This window comes from Zingiber officinale, chromosome 10B (assembly GCF_018446385.1).
Source record: "Zingiber officinale cultivar Zhangliang chromosome 10B, Zo_v1.1, whole genome shotgun sequence".
Taxonomy (NCBI): Eukaryota; Viridiplantae; Streptophyta; class Magnoliopsida; order Zingiberales; family Zingiberaceae; genus Zingiber; species Zingiber officinale.
Window position 1 is genome coordinate 86723513 of NC_056005.1, and position 16269 is coordinate 86739781.

The following is a 16269-nucleotide window of genomic DNA, read 5'->3' on the forward strand; positions in this document are numbered from 1 at the left end:
TGTTTATGTATTTGTGTTCTCTTGTATCTGATTTGATATTATTGTATCAAGCCGAGCCGGCTCGCAGTTAGTTGCTTTATATTTTGTGATCGTTATTTGTGATTTCCGCTGCATTGATTTTAGTACAGCCGAGTGGGCTGATTATATAACTGCGTGGTTGTGTTTATTTCTGTTCCAGCCGAGTGGGCTGATTATATAACTGCGTGGTTGTATAAATATATTCCAGCCATATGTGGCTGATGTATTTTGTATGTATGCATGCCTCAGATTGTCACCTGTACAGGGGAGATGATGCCGAAATTTTTCGGTAAGGACTCCTTTGGGGGCGTGACACATAGACATCAGTTTTTTAAGCCGATGTCTATGAGTGCCCATTTTTCGTTAATAGACACCAATTTTAACAGCGGTTTTTAAAACCCGATGTCTATGATAAAATAAAATAATTTAATTTTCCCACTAATACTTAGCTAAAATTTACAACATTTCACTCTTCCCTCTAAACGTAAACCTATATCGTGTTGTCCACCACTTTCCTCCTCAACGCTGGCCATCCGACTATCTCTCTCACTCTCATCTCCCTCTTTCCCTTCCTAGATCGATGCACAACACAGCTTGCCTTGTGTTTGACTGAGGACGCAGAGGGTAGTAGCGTAGGCGGCATGACCCATGGAGGACGAGGTGACAGAGTTGCATTCCATCCCCCCGACGCCGCCATGGCCGCAGATCTGAAGAGAGAGCGGTATGTGGATGTTGTACTCTTCCTTTGCTGCAGTATGATCCTAGGACTCCAGTCGATCGCAGCAGAGAGGCCTCTTGGGTCGTCAACGGCGTAGGCAGGAAGCAACCGCAGCGACCACATGGAAGACGACAAGCCTCCTCTCCTCGGTCGCCTTGTGAATTCTCTCCCCAAGAATGGCTCTCACTCGCACGCTTGGCCGGGATGAAACCCTTTCCCTTCTTCTCTCAACCAAATCGTGTTCTTTTTTCCTTTTTTTTCTTGTTTTTTCTGCTTTGGTTTGAGATTGGAAGTTTGCAAATTTGGGGTGGCAGGAACTGGAGATAGGGTGGAGGGTTATGCTCGGATCCACAATCGCTTTCGCAGGATCCACTCTCGGGAGCGTCGGGGGGAGTGGGGGGAGGCGGCATCTTTGTGCCCATGTTTACTGGATTTTTTTTTTTCTTTTGTAAACAGGTTTTCTTAGTTACAACTTACAAGTCTGGTAGCATCATCACAAGCGCTCTTAAAAAACACAAAATGTCATGCTTTGGATGTTGCGAAGAGAATGATAATAATCGAACTGCTGCCAGTGGTGGTCCTTATGTTGCAAGCCATTCAGCTAGTAATTATACCTAAAATGACCACTAGAGTTTTTTTATTCCAAATTAAGTCTTCTTCCATTTCAACTGGATGACTAAATCTATTTTAGAGGTATCATTAGCAATTTTTCAGTTCTAATGAATATTGATGCCTATTTTGCAAGAAATGATGGAGCCTATCTTTCTGCCAATACTCCTTCTAAGGGTGCTCAAACTGTTAAGCTGCAACCTATTGCAGTCCCAGCTATTCCTGTTGACGAGATAAGGGAGATCACAAAATATTTTAGTGATGAAGCTTTGATTTGGGAGGGTTCATTTGGTAGAGTGTATTTTGGTGTCCTAAAGAATGAGAGAAGCACAACGGTAAAAAAATTAGATTCAAGCAAGCAGCCAGACCAAGAGTTTTTGGCACAGGTTTTAGTCATACTTAGTTTAACCTTATTAGTTGGGGTGTCATGCTCATATGAACAATTTTACAGGTTTCCATGGTGTCACGGCTGAAGCATGAGAATGTCGTGGAGTTAGTTGGTTACAGTGTTGAAGGAAATCTCCGTCTGTTAGCATATGAGTTTGCTATTGTAACGACCCGCCTCCTACTGACTAGGCTGCGAGGCCGATCGCTACAGTTATGCTGTGCTAAATTACTATTGCAGAAAATCTGGATTTATTAAAATTTTACTAAACTGATTACTGTAACTGAACTTAATATTCTAGGTGTACCTAGGAGTTGTACACATGCTAGGGAAGATAATCTATGCCTCTCGGATGGCCTGCTAGCTGTAATCAGGCATTTCAATCGATCCATGGATCGATTGCCGATCGATCCAAAGGATCGATCCACCGACATCGCACGAAACAACCCTCCGGATCGGCCGTTGACCGATCCATAAGCCGCTGTTTCAGATGCACCGGATCGGTCACCGACCGATCCAGAGTGCACCGATCGGTCGGTAGACCGATCCGTTCACCGACGGCCACCGATCGATCCAGCGGCTCACCGATCGGTCGATCGATCGATCGCTGAGCTTCATCGTCAGATCCGGATTGGTGGTCGACCGATCCATAACGGTGCCAACTCTCGTCACAGCATGGAACGGTCACCGACCGATCGAGTGGCACACTCGACCCCGATCGGTCCAGAAACCGATCCGGCTCGATTTCAGATCAAACTCCCCGATTTCAAAGACTATTTCGGCCTCAATCACATGTAATATTCTAAGATGGCTAGGAAACACTCTAACAATGACAACTAACATTCTAACATCATATATTTAACATTCTAAGCATAATCTAAAGCATGGTTCGTTAGCTCATGGCGTTTAACATGCTAAAACAAAGAGTAATAGAAATACTAAAGTTCATATGCTTAATTGAAATTGCTGGATCCCTAGGATCTTTATTCCATGTTCCATCCACACACATCCTCATCATTGCATTGACCTCCAGCCTCCGCTAGTCCATCTTTCCTTTACCCTTATCTGCAGTATAAGGAAAATAGAATCTGTAAGCTTAAAGCTTAGTAAGAAACCAACTACCTCACAAAACATGCATACGATGCTAATGATGCTTTGAAAACATGCTATTTAAAACATATGCTGAACATATAAAACATGGCATGGCATACAATCATCCAAACATGTATAACGAACTGAACATAGAGTTATCATGCATATTCACGGGGAAAAACTAAGCTGGAGCATGATACTGAAACTGAAACTGAAACTAAGCTAAAACTGATCTTAAACTATAATCACTTAATTAGTTTATGAGTTTGAAAGCTATTATCATAATAAGTGAAAATACATAATCATGTTGTTGTTTGGGCCCAGCAACTGTACGTGCTGTGCGCGCATCCCTAACTAGACCCGGGATTGCAAGTTCCAAATCTAGTAGGGTTTACTAGGTTATCTGAACCTAGGGACGACTGTGGGAGTCCAACCCAATGGATATCTGATCCAGTATAGTGCCACTGAAAATAAAATACTGAATATAGCTAACTGTTTTAACTTGCTGTTTCTAGGTTATCTGAACCTAGAGCTAGGTTGTCTGAACCTAGAGGCGACTGTGGGAGCCCACCCATTGGACCGTAGTCCCATGAAAGCTGTAGTAAGGCTAACTAAGCTATTTTAAATGCTTCTATTGCATTTACTGAGCTATTAAAAATGCCTAAGTTGCATTTTACTGAGCTAATCATTTAATCGAACATCTAGTGTGCTTAAACTCTCCTCTCTATTAGGGAGACTACATTTAGGCACCCAACAACATCTAAACCTCCAACTGAAGGGGGAAAGACGTGTCTGGCCCATCTAAAGATACTCACTACATCCCTAAATCTGCGAGGAGGGTTAAATACACCCCATATGTCAAAAAATCTGCATATAACTAAATTCTGGTGGAGGTGACCCCTTCGACAAACTTCTCGCGTTTATGCGTTCCTCTCGCGAAGGTGTGCGTCCTCGTGCCGGAGTTGTCGCCGGAAGGTGTCCTTGGGGCCCTAGGGAGAGAACCCTAGGTCTCCTTGTGGTTTGTTTGGGCGCCGAGAGGAAGAGGGAGGAGAGGGGCGGCGTGAGGTCTCGGTGGAGAAGGTTTTTGCCGAACCAAAGAATAAACCCAAACCAACTTATGTTTTCCTATTTATATTAAGTGGGTATTTTGGCCCAACTCAATTATAAACATATTTAATTCTCCTTTCTCTCAGCACGGCCCTGCTGGGTTCACCGGTTACTAAGGCTAACTAAAGGTTTAGCGGACCCGAGAGGTCCCGGGTTCGATTCCCGCTTAAACCATTTTACTTTTCTATTCATTTTTGCTACTTCCGATACTCTAAAAATTCCAGAAAAATATCTAATAATTCCAGAAAAATCATAGAATATTCCTAAAATAGTTTTGAGAATTTTCGGGCGTTACAATCCCCCATACCTTATAAAAAGTTCGTCCTCGAACTTAGAATAATTCTGGGTACTTCTGTCTCCCAAGTTGTCTCTTCTGCTGTGTGACTGTGCCAAATGACTTTGACTAATGGTACTTCCTTGTTCCGCAATTTCTTAACTGCTCGGTCTATTATCTGAATAGGCCGACTATCATAGCTGAGGTCTTCGCGGATTTGTATCGACTGGGGCTCAATCACCTGGGTGGCATCTGGGGTATGCTTCTTCAGCATAGAGACATGAAATACGTTGTGGACAGCTGACATTTCCTGGGGTAGCTCTAGCTCATATGCTACCTTGCCCACTCTTCTGCTGATAAGGTATGGTCCCACATATTTGGGACTAAGTTTGCCCTTCTTCCCAAAACGCATCACTCCCTTCATGGGAGCTACTCTGAGGAACACTGTATCGCCGACTGAAAACTCTAAGGGTCTACGCCGTGTATCAGCATAGCTTTTCTGGCGGCTCTGAGCTGTCTCTATCCTCTGGCGGATCTGCTGTATAGCTGCTGTGGTATCTGCTACTAGATCTATTTGAATTTCTAGTTCTTTTTGTTCACCACTCTCATACCAGCAGATTGGAGATCTACACCTCCGCCCATAGAGAGCCTCATAAGGTGCCATACCGATAGTGGCCTGATAGCTGTTGTTGTATGCAAATTCTGCTAGACTCAGATATTTGCACCAACTTCCTTTGAAATCTAGGGCACATGCTCGGAGCATATCTTCGAGTACCTGATTTACTCGCTCCGTCTGTCCATCTGTCTGAGGATGGAAGGCTGTGCTGAACTTTAGCTTCGTACCCAAAGCTGACTGTACACACTCCCAGAAGTGTGATGTGAACCTACTGTCTCTGTCTGAAATAATGGTTCGTGGGACTCCATGCAGCCTGACGATCTCCTTGAGATACAACTGAGCTAGCTGTTCCATGGAGTAGGATATCCTGATAGCTAAGAAGTGGGCTGATTTAGTCAATCTGTCGACTATTACCCAGATGGTATCAAAACCATTCGTGGTTCTGGGTAATCCCACTATAAAATCCATAGAAATGTCTTCCCACTTCCATTTTGGTATCTGTATGGGCTGCAAAACTCCTCCTGGTCTCTGACAGGTTAGGCAGGTGCTGACATATCGAGCGATGTCTCTCTTCATCCCAGGCCACCAAAAACGTTTCTTCAAGTCCTGGTACATTTTGGTGGAGCCAGGATGCATCGCATAGGGAGTCTTGTGAGCCTCATCTAAAATTTTCCTTCTGAGTTCTTCCTGATCTGGAACACATAATCTATCGCCAAAGTACAACACCCTGCTAGCTGACACTCTAAACTCTCCACTTTCTGTTTCTGCTAATCCTTGCTTGATTTTCTGAATTTCGGGATCCTGTTCCTGAGCTGTCTGGATGTCACCAAGCATGGTCGACTCTAGTGTCATAGCAGAGAGCTGTCCGACTATGAGCTCGAGACCGAAATCTGAGATTTCCTTCTGTAGGGGCGGTGACATGGCTGCTAGAGATAATAGGGTAGCGCTGGACTTCCTGCTGAGGGCGTCTGCTACCCTATTCGCTTTTCCTGGGTGGTAGAGGATATCTATGTCGTAGTCTTTGACCAGTTCTAGCCATCTGCGCTGTCGCATATTCAGATCCTTCTGAGTGAAGAAGTACTTCAGGCTCTGATGATCTGTATACACTCTGCACTGAGCTCCATACAAGTAATGTCTCCAAATCTTGAGAGCGAACACCACTGTTGCAAGCTCAAGGTCATGAGTAGGATAGTTCTTCTCATAATCCTTAAGTTGTCTGGAGGCATAGGCAATCACCTTGCCGTTTTGCATCAGCACTGCTCCTAGTCCCAACTTAGAGGCATCACTATATATGTCAAAGCTATCTGTGTTCTCTGGTAGAGTCAGAATAGGTGCACTGGTCAATCTCCTTTTTAGCTCGCTGAAACTGTTCTCGCAGTCCTCTGTCCACTGAAATTTTCTGTTCTTTCTGGTAAGAGCTGTCAGTGGGGAGGCTATCCTGGAGAAGTCCTCTACGAATTTCCTGTAGTAACCTGCTAATCCCAGAAAGCTTCTGATCTCACTGGCGTTCTTGGGTCTTTTCCAGTTGCTCACAGCTTCTATCTTACTGGGGTCTACCATAACACCATCCTTTGAGATGATGTGACCCAGGAAGGACACCTGATCTAGCCAAAATTCACATTTCGTGAACTTGGCGTATAGCTGGTTCTGCTGAAGGGTCTGCAATACTAGTTTCAGGTGCTCTGAGTGTTCTTCCTGAGTTCCTGAGTAGATAAGGATGTCATCGATAAACATAATAAAAAACTTATCTAAATACTCCCTGAATACTCTGTTCATGAGATCCATGAATGTAGCTGGAGCATTGGTCACGCCAAAGGGCATGACTATGAACTCGTAGTGTCCGTATCTGGTTCTGAAGGCTGTCTTGGGTATATCCCCTTCTTTAACCTTCACCTGATGATAACCTGATCTGAGATCTATCTTAGAGAACACTGCTGCTCCCTTCAGCTGGTCGAACAGGTCATCGATTCTGGGAAGGGGATACCTGTTCTTGATCGTGACTTGGTTCAGTGATCTGTAGTCTATGCACAATCGCATGCTTCCATCCTTCTTCTTCACGAACAATACAGGCGCTCCCCATGGTGAGTGACTCGGGCGTATGAAACCCTTGTCAAGCAGCTCCTGTAGTTGCTCCTGAAGTTCCTTCAGTTCTGCTGGAGCCATGCGATAAGGCGCTTTGGAGATAGGATTTGTACCGGGAATGAGCTCTATCTCAAAGTCAATCTCCCTGTCTGGTGCTAAGCCTGGTAACTCTTCAGGGAAGACTGCTGGGTAGTCACATACGACTCGAACCTCTGCTAGCTGTTGGTTCTTGTCCTGGCTGGCGTTGACTACGTGTGCTAGGAATCTTGTACATCCTGAATCCAGTAGCTTCTGTGCTTTCATAGCTGAGAGAAACTTCTTGGCCTTTCTCTTTGGTTCTCCGTTGTATTCAAATTGCACTGCCGCTTCAGGTTGGAAGATGACTTTCTGTTTACGGCACTCTATGGTAGCACCGTATCTGATCAGAAAGTCCATTCCAAAGATAACGTCATAGTCGGTCATCTCTAGCACTATCAGATCACAAAAGAGCTCTCTGTCTGCTATAATGACCGGCACTGCTCTGAGCCAGTGCGTGGATGCCATGATCTCTCCTGAAGGTAGTGCCGTCAAAAACTGACCACTGAGTACCTCTGAGGGTATTTCTAATTTTTCGGAGAACATCCTGGCTATATATGAATGGGTTGCCCCAGTATCAAATAGAACAGTAGCACTATACTGTAAAATGCTAATCTGACCTGTGACAACTGTCGAGGAATTGGCTACGTCCTCTCTGGTGAGTGAGTAGATCCTCGCGTTCGCCATAGCTGGAGGGGCTTCTAATCTGCCCTGGCTGATAAGTGGACCTTCTAGAGCGGCTTGCATCTGGTATAACTGAATCTGCTGTGGCTGAGGAAGACCGGTCTTGTTCGGGCACTGCTTGGCCATGTGCCCTTCTTGTCCACATTCAAAGCATCCTCGTGTGCCCTTGCGACAAACCCCTGGGTGGAATTTCCCACAAGTAGCACACTTTGGATAACTGGGTCGCTTGCTAGATGGTCCTCCTTTTGGGTCACTTCCTGATTTGCGCTTGCTGTTGGAGTTCCCTTTCCAGTTAGAGCTGTGGCCTTGCTGTTTTTGAGTGTGAGAGTTTCCTTGGCCCTTGGACTCTCAGGAGACTTGCTTCTGCTGCTTTATGCTGTTCTGGTAATGCTTTGTGGTCAAGGCACTGCTCACTAACTCCTCTGTGGTTTGTGGCCTATGTATGCCACCAGCCACGTTCACTGCTATCTCTAGCCTCAGCATCTTGAGCATCAACCGGATTCGTTCCTTCTCTATGCTGACTAGCTTCGGGCATAGACGAGCCAACCTGTTGAATTTCTTCACGGCTTCCTCAACTGAAAGGTTGCCCTGACGAAACTCAGTGAACTCGTCGTAGTGGCGGCTTGTAACCCGTATGTGAAAGAACTCCTCGAAGAATTCTTTCTCGAAGTCAGCCCATGACATCTGGTTCACTGGGCGCTTCGTTCTGATTCTTTCCCACCACATGCATGCGTCTCCTGTCAGGCAGAAGGAGGCACACTTCATCTTCTCGTGTTCTGGCCAGTCTAGAAGCTCCATCGTGCTCTCCAGTGTTTTGAACCAGGCTTGTGCATCCCATGGTTCACTAGTGCCTGAGAAGTTCTCTGGCTTGACTCGCTGCCACTGGATCAGATAGGCTTCCTTTCTTGGTTCAGCTGTTGGGACTGCTGGTGCTGGTACTGGTGCTGGCGTTGGCACTGTAGGCTGTGCTGGTGGAACCTCTAAGACTTCTGGAGTCGTCAGATTCTGTTCCGGGGTGACTGTGGGGGTACTCTGCTGATTAGCCTTTAAGGTGGCTATTTCTTGTCGCTGTTCAGCTAGCTGCTGCTGTAACTGAGCCACTAATGCTGTAACGTCGGGAGGAGGCACTGAACTGCCTGCCTCTTGCTGGGGCTCAGTAGCTAGTGCCCTTCTAGCTGGGCGTCCTCGTGCCATTTCTAAAGACATGGAGGACAGGACATGCATAACTAATACAATTATAATTGTATAACTATTGCTATCATGTTATCTACTATCACATACTAACATGCATCAGTTATCTATAAACATGAACTATAACAAGAAAGCAAGGAACATAAATAAAGTAGAGGTATTTTTACTTGGAAGCTGTAGGTTCAATACTGATGTGTGTGTAGGAAGTATGGAACACTGCTCTGATACCACTCTGTAACGACCCGCCTCCTACTAAATAGGCTGCGAGGCCGATCGCTACAGTTATGCTGTGCTAAATTACTATTGCGGAAAATCTAGATTTATTAAAATTTTACTAAACCGATTACTGTAACTGAACTTAATATTCTAGGTGTACCTAGGAGTTGTACACATGCTAGGGAAGATAATTTATGCCTCTCGGATGGCCTGCTAGCTGTAATCAGGCATTTCAATCGATCCATGGATCGATTGGCCTGTCGGATCGATCCAGTGATCGATCCAGCCTGATACTGGCATGGAAACAACCCTCTGGATCGGTCGGCTGACCGATCCATAAGTGCACTGATCGGTCGGCCGACCGATCCAGTGAATCACCGATCGGTCGCCCGATCGATCCAGTGGCTCACCGATCGGTCGGTGACCGATCGGTGAGCTTCGTTCTCACATGGATCGGTCGGCTGACCGATCCATAACAACGCCAACTCTCTGTTCGCGCATGGATCGGTCAGCTGACCGATCCAATGGCACAACTCGACTCTGATCGGTCTGTAGACCGATCTGGGTTCTGATTTCGCACTGAAACTCCTGATTTCAGCACTATTTCGTGCCTCAATCACATTACATGTTCTAAGATGGCTAGGAAACACTCTAACAATGACAACTAACATTCTAACATCATATATTTAACATTCTAAGCATAATCTAAAGCATGGTTCGTTAGCTCATGGCGTTTAACATGCTAAAACAAAGAGTAATAGAAATACTAAAGTTCATATGCTTAATTGAAATTGCTGGATCCCTAGGATCTTTATTCCATGTTCCATCCACACACATCCTCATCATTGCATTGACCTCCAGCCTCCGCTAGTCCATCTTTCCTTTACCCTTATCTGCAGTATAAGGAAAATAGAATCTGTAAGCTTAAAGCTTAGTAAGAAACCAACTACCTCACAAAACATGCATACGATGCTAATGATGCTTTGAAAACATGCTATTTAAAACATATGCTGAACATATAAAACATGGCATGGCATACAATCATCCAAACATGTATAACGAATTGAATATAGAGTTATCATGCATATTCACGGGGTAAAACTAAGCTGGAGCATGATACTGAAACTGAAACTAAGCTAAAACTGATCTTAAACTATAATCACTTAATTAGTTTATGAGTTTGAAAGCTATTATCATAATAAGTGAAAATACATAATCATGTTGTTGTTTGGGCCCAGCAACTGTACGTGCTGTGCGCGCATCCCTAACTAGACCCGGGATTGCAAGTTCCAAATCTAGTAGGGTTTACTAGGTTATCTGAACCTAGGGACGACTGTGGGAGTCCAACCCAATGGATATCTGATCCAGTACAGTGCCACTGAAAATAAAATACTGAATATAGCTAACTGTTTTAACTTGCTGTTTCTAGGTTATCTGAACCTAGAGCTAGGTTGTCTGAACCTAGAGGCGACTGTGGGAGCCCACCCATTGGACCGTAGTCCCATGAAAGCTGTAGTAAGGCTAACTAAGCTATTTTAAATGCTTCTATTGCATTTACTGAGCTATTAAAAATGCCTAAGTTGCATTTTACTGAGCTAATCATTTAATCGAACATCTAGTGTGCTTAAACTCTCCTCTCTATTAGGGAGACTACCTTTAGGCACTCAACAGCATCTAAACCTCCAACTGAAGGGGGAAAGACGTGTCCGGCCCATCTAAAGGTACTCACTAAATCCCTAAATCTGCGAGGAGGGTTAAATACACCCTATATGTCGAAAAATCTGCATATAACTAAACCGATGCATAGAAAACCAAACGGAAGCTACTTATACTGTAGGTGAGGGGTTTCTTACATCGTATATGAAGTTTCTTACGATTCTAATCGCTGAAATTCTGGTGGAGGTGACCCCTTCGACAAACTTCTCGCGTTTATGCGCTCCTCTCGCGAAGGAGTGCGTCCTCGTGCCGGAGTTGTCGCCGGAAGGTGTCCTTGGGGCCCTAGGGAGAGAACCCTAGGTCTCCTTGTGGTTTGTTTGGGCGCCGAGAGGAAGAGGGAGGAGAGGGGCGGCGTGAGGTCTCGGTGGAGAAGGTTTTTGCCGAACCAAAGAATAAACCCAAACCAACTTATGTTTTCCTATTTATATTAAGTGAGTATTTTGGCCCAACTCTATTATTAACATATTTGATTCTCCTTTCTCTCAGCACGGCCCTGCTGGGTTCACCGGTTACTAAGGCTAACTAAAGGTTTAGCGGACCCGAGAGGTCCCGGGTTCGATTCCCGCTTAAACCATTTTACTTTTCTATTCATTTTTGCTACTTCCGATACTCTAAAAATTTCAGAAAAATATCTAATAATTCCAGAAAAATATAGAATATTCCTAAAATAGTTTTGAGAATTTTCGGGCGTTACAGCTACAATGGGGTCTCTCCATGACATTCTTCATGGTATGAACTTTTCTTAGGCAAACTTATCCATTATTGCAACCATGTTATTACAATGGCACATTGATTAAAATCAAGTATTAGAAAACATATACAAACAATATATGATTGGTCACTTGACTGCATAGTTTATATAAAGGACATAGACACATGTGGACATATATGTCACCAAAATATTTAAACCACTCAACTGCATAGTTTATATAAGGAACACAGATACATGTGGACATCTATGGCGTAAAAATTTTAAAGTTAATTATGTTGATGAGAGTATGTGGCAATGTGTATGAAAATATTTAAGTGTACATCTGTTAGAAAACATATCCTATGATAAAACCTAAGTAATCCGTTTAAAATAAATTTTCACATCTACCACCCTTATGTCATTTTAATCAAGCTAAGTAAACTAGAAATTTTCACATCTATCACGTAGCACACTAAAAATCAACATACTGTCTTAGGCAGTTTAAGATTCCCCTTTTCCATTAAGGAGAGCCTCATCCTTTGCCTTTGTCAATTGTCATTTGACAACTTGTAATTTTTGCAATGGATCTTATGCAATACTATTTTTCCACATGATAATATCCATAACAATGTTTAATACAAACTGAACCTAAGTTCATCAATTAAACAGAGGGAACCATGTGCTGTTCTTTCCTTTGTATGCTTATTGAACAGGTAAATGTTCGGCTTAAGTTAATGTCAGGGATTGAAGATAAGTGGCTAAGTTGCTTTTTCATGGGAGTACGACTGCTGGCTTTTGTCTATATTTCTCACCAACATGTACAACCTGTGAAGTACAAAGAAATGTGCGCATTAAAGAATTTAGTAGAATTATTCAAGGAACACAGAAAACTATAATTAATTAAATGTTATTCTGAATTTGTTTTCTAATCTCCTAGTACAACCAATTGTGTGTGGCTCATCTCATGATCATTCCAACTGTTGGAAGATGCTTATCATTTATATGTCACATTAAATCCTTCTTTCTCCCTGTGATAGATAGTAAAACATCAATATGGTCAAATAGTCCAAAATCATTTATGTTTATTTTACTCCTTAACTAAATGATAAAATAGATTCGCAGAGCGAAGCAGTAGATGAGATTTTATCATCATTATGTTGATGCTGTATACTATGATTTCATGTATCAAGCTTGCCTAGAGAGTTCTAAAGTGACAATGGATTCAGAAGATTAGCACTTCAAGTAATTTATTTAAAAGTAGCAAACAGTGATGTCTATAATTATGCACAGGACGAAAAGGAGTTAAAGGAGCACAACCAGGACCAGTGTTGTCATGGCTCCAAAGAGTTAAAATTGCTGTCAGAGCAGCAAAAGGATTGGAATACCTGCATGAGAAAGCCCAGCCTCATATCATTCATCGTGATATAAAGTCAAGTAATGTTTTACTCTTTGATGATGATGTTGCAAAAATAGCTGATTTTGATCTATCAAATCAAGCTCCTGACAGCTAATTTTAATTATTGTTCCTATTTTCCTGTGTTTGTAAGAATTCTATTGTAATGCTTATTCCTATTTTTCTGCATTCGGATCCTCTGTATGAGTATGTTTTCCTTCGTAAATCAGTAGTCTTAACTCTTATCAGTTCACTTTTATTAATCTCTTGTTAATTCTTTGGTACTCTTTCATATTATCCCATTTTCTGAGAAGACAATAACAGTTTTGGTTTGTAGAAGAATAGGACACATTGCTAGCAGATTGTTCTAATACAAGTTGAGTTTCTGAGGTTATCTGTTTAAATAAAAATCTTCTCTTCCTATTTCATTTTGTTCTTTTAAAACTTTATTATGTCAATATAAGTAGAATCTTTTTGAGTTTCTGAGTTTATCTATTTAAATAAAAATATTCTCTTCCTATTAGCTAATTCTGTTGCTTGCTAGTGATTATACTTATCTACTATTTGCTTTACTCTCACATGTGAGAGTCAGTTCTTTTCTTACATGTTTGTTTATATCAGATATTTAAGTTTATTTATTTATAACAAGTACTCTCTTTTTTCCTGTGTTTAGGAAAGTGAAAGTGAGGATGATGGTCTTGACATGGGTGATGATGATGATGATGTTGAGGAACCTGAAAATGAATCAGAGGCTGTTAGGAAAGAACCAACCATTGAGAAACCTACTCCGGTTTCAGCACCACCCAAAGATGCTGAAAGGCAACTGTCAAAGAAGGAGCTTAAAAAAAAGGAAATGGTAGAGTTGGATGCACTTCTACATGAAATGGGCATTGCAAATAAAGATAGTAATATTGCACAAAATGAGATAGCTGGTAATGTCTTCTTTCACATAATTAGTTTATTTTTGATAGATAGTAAATTTTAATTCACTTGAGTTGCTTCATACATATGAAGTGATTGTTTAATGTGTGTTGAATTTGTTTATCCTTGTTATGCAGACAAGAAGCAACTGGAGCAAAGTAGTGAAGGGGAGAAGAAAGAAAGTGTTGGTGCTCCTTCAGAGAACAGAATCTTAAAGAAGAAGAAATCCAAGAAAGAAAAATCATCAAAGGAACAGGAGGAGCATGATCAAAAATAGGAGAAAGGAGACATTGAAGCTGAAGTGGCAGATGCATCTGCAGTTGACGTAAAGGAAAGGATAAAGAAGGTGGCCTCCATGAGGAAGAAGAAATCAAGCAAAGAGATGGATGTCGAACAGTTGAATAAAAGGGCTTCTTACTTAAGCAGTAGGTTAATTGGTACCTCAACTGGCCAATTGTAAGAAGAATATTTGTGTAATTTGTGGATACGGATTTAATGTGTACACTACCTATTATCTTTTTATGTTGTAAGAATAATATTTGTGCTGGTTACATGGATATTGACTTGTTTGTATAATATCGGTTTTTCACTATTTCGGAAATTGAATCTGTGTCGTTAAACAATACTGATATTACATCGGTTTTCCACCCCTACTAAAACCGGTGTCATTAACTAATATTACATCGGTTTTATACCGTTGCTGAAATAGTGTCGTTAAGTGATACTACACCGGTTCATAACCGATTTGAAAACTGGTGTCGTTAAGTGATACTACACCAGTTTTAACCCGATGTCTAAAATGACAGACTTTTTACATCGCTTCCATAGACATCGGTCGAAAATGTAATAGACAGCGGTGGAAAACCGATGTCTGTGAGGGTTTTTGTTGTAGTACAGCCAAAGATAAAGTTTTATCTTTGGTGATAACACTTTTTTGATTGAAGGCGCCTTGAATCCTATTAAAGGTGTCTTCCGGTTTTGGATAGAGTTTTCCAAGGGCTATAAAAAGACCCCGAAGCTAGGAAATAAACAACAACTTGAGTATTAGCTTTCCTAGTCATTTCTGATTTGTCAACGTGTGTAAAAGGCTTCTCCGGCTTCAACAAAAGAGTTCTTTAGTGAGCTTCTCAATGCCTTGAATTAACAACCACCTATGTTGTAACCTAGTAAATCTCTGGCATTTTAGCTACTCTTTTAAGTTATTATTTCTTTTATATTAATTGTTTTTTCTTAATTTAATTGTGATAATCTAATCAGGTCAAAGATCGAGAAAGAGTTGAATTTTAGTTTGTAGGTAATTCACCCTCCTCTTGTCGGCCACATTGGGACTAACAAGTTGTATCAGAGCTAAGTTTATTTTAGAAGGACTAACCATCGACCAAAACACAGAAGATGATGACCATAACAAATATCCACTCACTTAAGTTCGAGGGAGACTTCACCCACTAGAAGAAGAAAATGGAGGTATACTTCAAAATAGATTTTGATAGTTTTCTAATTTTGAAAAATAATTTTGTAGTACCTACCGACAACAACAGTGATCTAAAGACAGAGGACAATTGGACAAAGAAGGAACATGCTAAATTTGTAGCTAATGGAAAAGTATCATAATAATTTTCATCCTTCATGAATAAATTGAGAATGATTTCACACTAAACTCGCAAGATAGATTTTTGGTGGCCCTCATCCTATTTCAACATATAATCTCAAAAATGGAGGGCACTCATACTACTCATGCTTCTTGCACTATCATATGCTTGCTTATCTTCTACACTCCACCACTATCCAAAGCATTAGAATACACAATTATGAAGGTTTATCATGATGAAAAAGAAGGCATGCATCAAATAAAATCAACGTATAAGTGTTAGAGAAAGAAAAGAAATGAGGAAGATAAAATTCAAAGTTTTAGCGGAAGACATGGACACAAAAGAATGTTATATAGATAAATTCTAGCCATACTTCCCTCTCCTCTTCTTTGAACTTACTGCCCAATAACAAAAGAAAATCTCTTAGAAGTTCAATTCTGAAATCTAGAATAACTGGAATATTTCAACATTCATTTCCGCATCTTACAGTTTGCATTTCAGCAGCTTCTGAAATTAGAATTTGGTACAAATCAATTTCTGGAAAATCCAAAGCTTTCAAAATATTATACACTTCCCCCACACTTAAACTTCTATCTGTCCCAGACAATTAAACTCATCAAGAGATCAACCAAGACACTCATTTTCCTTCACTTCTTGTAATATAAAATAATTTTCATTGTCTTTATTTCTTCGGGAATGATTTCTCAATTTGACTGCTTCATAAATGAAATGATACTCACCAATTCAATTTCAAATTCTGCTCCCTAGAACAGATTTCCTGCAATTACACTCACCCTATTCAAATAGCTCACAATTTTCCTTTTAAACCATTTAATACTTTCAACATTTTGTTCAAAGCAATATAGAAAGGCATATGAAGAATTGAGACACT

At 41.4% G+C, this 16269-nt stretch overlaps 2 protein-coding genes across 2 annotated transcripts; both read left to right on the forward strand.

Moving 5' to 3' along the window:
- Positions 1-659: 659 nt before the first annotated feature.
- On the forward strand, positions 660-13609 carry LOC122029251 (pto-interacting protein 1-like). Its single transcript, XM_042588190.1, has 6 exons — positions 660-739; positions 1482-1731; positions 1797-1889; positions 11479-11512; positions 12765-12908; positions 13541-13609. The coding sequence occupies exons 1-6, from the start codon at positions 660-662 to the stop codon at positions 13546-13548; spliced, it is 609 nt and encodes a 202-aa protein (XP_042444124.1). The 3' UTR covers positions 13549-13609.
- LOC122029252 lies at positions 13571-14065 on the forward strand. The gene is made up of 2 exons (XM_042588191.1): positions 13571-13799; positions 13926-14065. Exons 1-2 carry the CDS (start codon positions 13571-13573, stop codon positions 14063-14065), a joined length of 369 nt encoding a protein of 122 aa, XP_042444125.1.
- The last annotated feature ends 2204 nt before the right edge of the window (positions 14066-16269 follow it).

What these genes read in the sequence shown, in the direction of transcription:
- LOC122029251 (XM_042588190.1), top strand. Translation starts at nt 660, where the DNA reads ATGACCCATGGAGGACGAGGTGACAGAGTTGCATTCCATCCCCCCGAC. An exon ending in ACCAAGAGTTTTTGGCACAG is followed by an intron (nt 1,732 to 1,796) that starts GTTTTAGTCATA and finishes ACAATTTTACAG; the next exon opens with GTTTCCATGGTGTCACGGCT. An exon ending in GTCTGTTAGCATATGAGTTT is followed by an intron (nt 1,890 to 11,478) that starts GCTATTGTAACG and finishes TCGGGCGTTACA; the next exon opens with GCTACAATGGGGTCTCTCCA.
- LOC122029252 (XM_042588191.1), top strand. Translation starts at nt 13,571, where the DNA reads ATGGGTGATGATGATGATGATGTTGAGGAACCTGAAAATGAATCAGAG. An exon ending in TGCACAAAATGAGATAGCTG is followed by an intron (nt 13,800 to 13,925) that starts GTAATGTCTTCT and finishes CTTGTTATGCAG; the next exon opens with ACAAGAAGCAACTGGAGCAA.